The sequence below is a fragment of the Orycteropus afer genome, unplaced genomic scaffold (assembly GCF_000298275.1).
Source record: "Orycteropus afer afer isolate SDZICR_OR568_19922 unplaced genomic scaffold, OryAfe1.0 scaffold00267, whole genome shotgun sequence".
NCBI lineage: Eukaryota > Metazoa > Chordata > Mammalia > Tubulidentata > Orycteropodidae > Orycteropus > Orycteropus afer.
In genome coordinates, this window is record NW_006921854.1 from 4,237,774 (window position 1) to 4,240,355 (window position 2,582).

The window sequence follows — 2,582 nt, forward strand, 5'->3', positions numbered from 1 at the left end:
ACTTGGGTGTGTAGTTGTGTGAGCAGCTTAAGGATGGAGACGGTACTCAGATCAACCCTGTGTCTCCAGCACCTACCCAGGGTATCACCTGACAGGTTCTCAGTAAATACTGGAGGAAGGGAGGGAGGGAGGGAGGGAAGCACAGAAAGGAGGGAAGGGAGGGAGGGAGGAAGGGAGGGAGGGAATGAGCTGTATTTGTTTTGCTCACCCCCCACTCAGGAATGACTCCACTTGCCAAGCACAGCAGCTAACTTTAGATTCGTTTTTATAGGAATTCACACCCAGAATGTCTTAGAGTTTTAACTTTTAGAATTGACACCCTTGGCTGGCAGGAAGGCTGGAAACAAGGCCGTTGCCTATCACAGCCACGAGGAACCTAACACCTTATAGGAAGCAGGACCCCCAATGCCAAGGAGACACCTGAAGCCCTTCCCAAAGTAAAACAAATCCAAAAGCCCAAAGGACTGCCAAGACAAGGGGTCTCAGTGACCCCATGACGTTGGGTGAGGAATGGCCTGGGCACCGGGCCCTCCCCTGGCCGGGCTGCTGCCGGGGCCCAGGGCTGCTCACCGAGGCCTCTTCGGCTTCACACAGCTCCTCGGGGGCTCTGGGGTCAGCGTGGATGGCGAGCTGCTGTATGGCGCCCTGGGGAAAAGCAGAGGGTCAGAACCACCGTCCACACAGCTACAAGGGGCCCCCGCGAGCACCAGAGGCTTATTTTCATAACAGAGAAGAACACATGAAAGAATGTGTGTGAACGTTCTGCCTGCAGCTGTGACGAGGTCACCAGCCACCCTGGCTGCTCTCCTTGTATAAAATAAACTCCATTAGATGGAGAAAGAAGCCTTGGAGAGCCCTGTGTTCAAAGCTTGGACCAACACAAACCAAAAAAGAAACCAAACCAGTTGCCAAGAAGTTGACTCCGGCTTACAGTGACCCCATGTGCCTCAAGGCAGAGCTGTGCTCCATGAGGTTTTCAGTGGGGTTCCTTTTCCCCAAGCCTTTCTCCCCGGTGCCTCCAACCTTCTGGTCAGCAGCCACAACTTAACCTCTGTACCCCTCAGGGTTCCCTCTTAAAAGACGCAAAGCGCTTTTACCCAAGGCATGGTATTTAACCCACCAACCTGCGAAGCAGGCTTGACTTCCCCCCACTTTACAGATGAGGAAACATCACATCTGACAGTAAACAGAGAAGCTCAGAGGATTCAGAGCTGTACAGAGTTATCAGGCTAATAAGTGAAAAACTTAGTATTGGGACTATGTTTTTAAGCTTCCAAAGAAGTAAAAATTAAAATAATAATAACAATAAACCCACTGCTGTTGAGTTAATACCAACTCACAGCATTTTTAGAGGACAGAGTGGAACTGCCCCGCAGGTTTCCAAGGCTATAATCGCTACAGCATAGTGCCTAAGGCATTTGACTGCTAACCAGAAGGCTGGCAGTTCAAACCTACCAGCCCCTCCTTGGAAGGAAGACTGTGAAATCTACTTCTGTAGAGATACCGCCTCAGAAACCCAAGGAGGGGTTGCTATGAGTTGGAACCGACTTGATGGCAGTGAGTTTGGTTTTGGGTAATCTCTACGGAAACAAAGCCGAAACCAGACCCACTGCCAACCAGTTGATTCCAACTAACAGCACCCCTAGAAGACAGAGTAGAACTGCCCCACAGGGTTTCTAAGGCTGTCAATCTTTACTGAAGCAGACTGCCTCGTCTTTCTCCCACTGGGTGGCTGCAGGGTTTGAACCGCTGACCTCGTGGTTAGCAGTGAGCACTGAAGCACTGTGCCACCTCCTCATAATTAACGATATTTGCCCATATCTGCTGCACGGTCAGTCTGTGCCCAGACACCTCCCTGATCTGCCAGGAGCAGGACTCTGACACTCACGGTGAATTTCTCCAGCCCCGTGGCCCCAGCACTGCCCACGAAGACACCGGCGCTGGGCTCGATATCCAAGGCCCGCGAGGAACGCTGGAAGGAGACGTGGCTGTGCTCCTCACAGTCGAGGAGGAGGGCCACTTCCTCGCCCTGGACGAGCACGGCAAAGCGGTTCCATCTCTGTGCCATCACGGGCACCGGGAAGACGGCAGCCTCGTGGGACACCTGGGAGCCGGGCTCCGTGTAGTAGAGGATGAGTCGCTGGAGGCCGTCCTCCACGCTCGAGAGCCGCAGCCCCAGGTAGATGAGCTTCTGGAAGGCGTCCGTGATCGCAAAAAGCACCCCACCTCGAGGACTGCCAGGCTTCACTGTGACACTGATGGCAAAGTCCCTGAAGAAGGTGGGCGGGACCAGGGTCCTGGCCGGGCGGCCGACGTTGGCACCAGGCCCAAAGCTGTAGGCTGGGAAACCACCGTAGCCCGTGACAAAGGACACAGAGGAGGGCAACGGGACGCCGATGAGCTCTGTGAGGTCCAGGTGACTCTGGGGAGCCGGTTCTGTAGGGTAGAGGAGAGAAGCCATGCATCACACTGATGTGACTGGAAGAGAGCAGGAAATAACATCCCACTGCACTTTCTAAGTTAGTGTCTTCAGACTCTTCCGGCAATGATCCACAGTAAGAAGCACACATATTTTGTTGTTG

The 2,582-nt window shown here is 53.6% G+C and overlaps 1 protein-coding gene across 1 annotated transcript in view; it reads right to left on the bottom strand.

The window, feature by feature from the left end:
• COL15A1 (collagen type XV alpha 1 chain) overlaps positions 1–2,461 on the bottom strand; it is a 70,045-nt gene extending 67,584 nt beyond the window's left edge. The window contains exons 1-2 of the mRNA XM_007950336.1: positions 1,889–2,461; positions 571–645 (exon numbers count right to left, since the gene is read on the bottom strand). Of these exons, the coding sequence (XP_007948527.1) occupies positions 571–645; positions 1,889–2,461 (648 nt within the window). The remainder of the gene's footprint in view (positions 1–570; positions 646–1,888) is intronic.
• Positions 2,462–2,582: the final 121 nt, after the last annotated feature.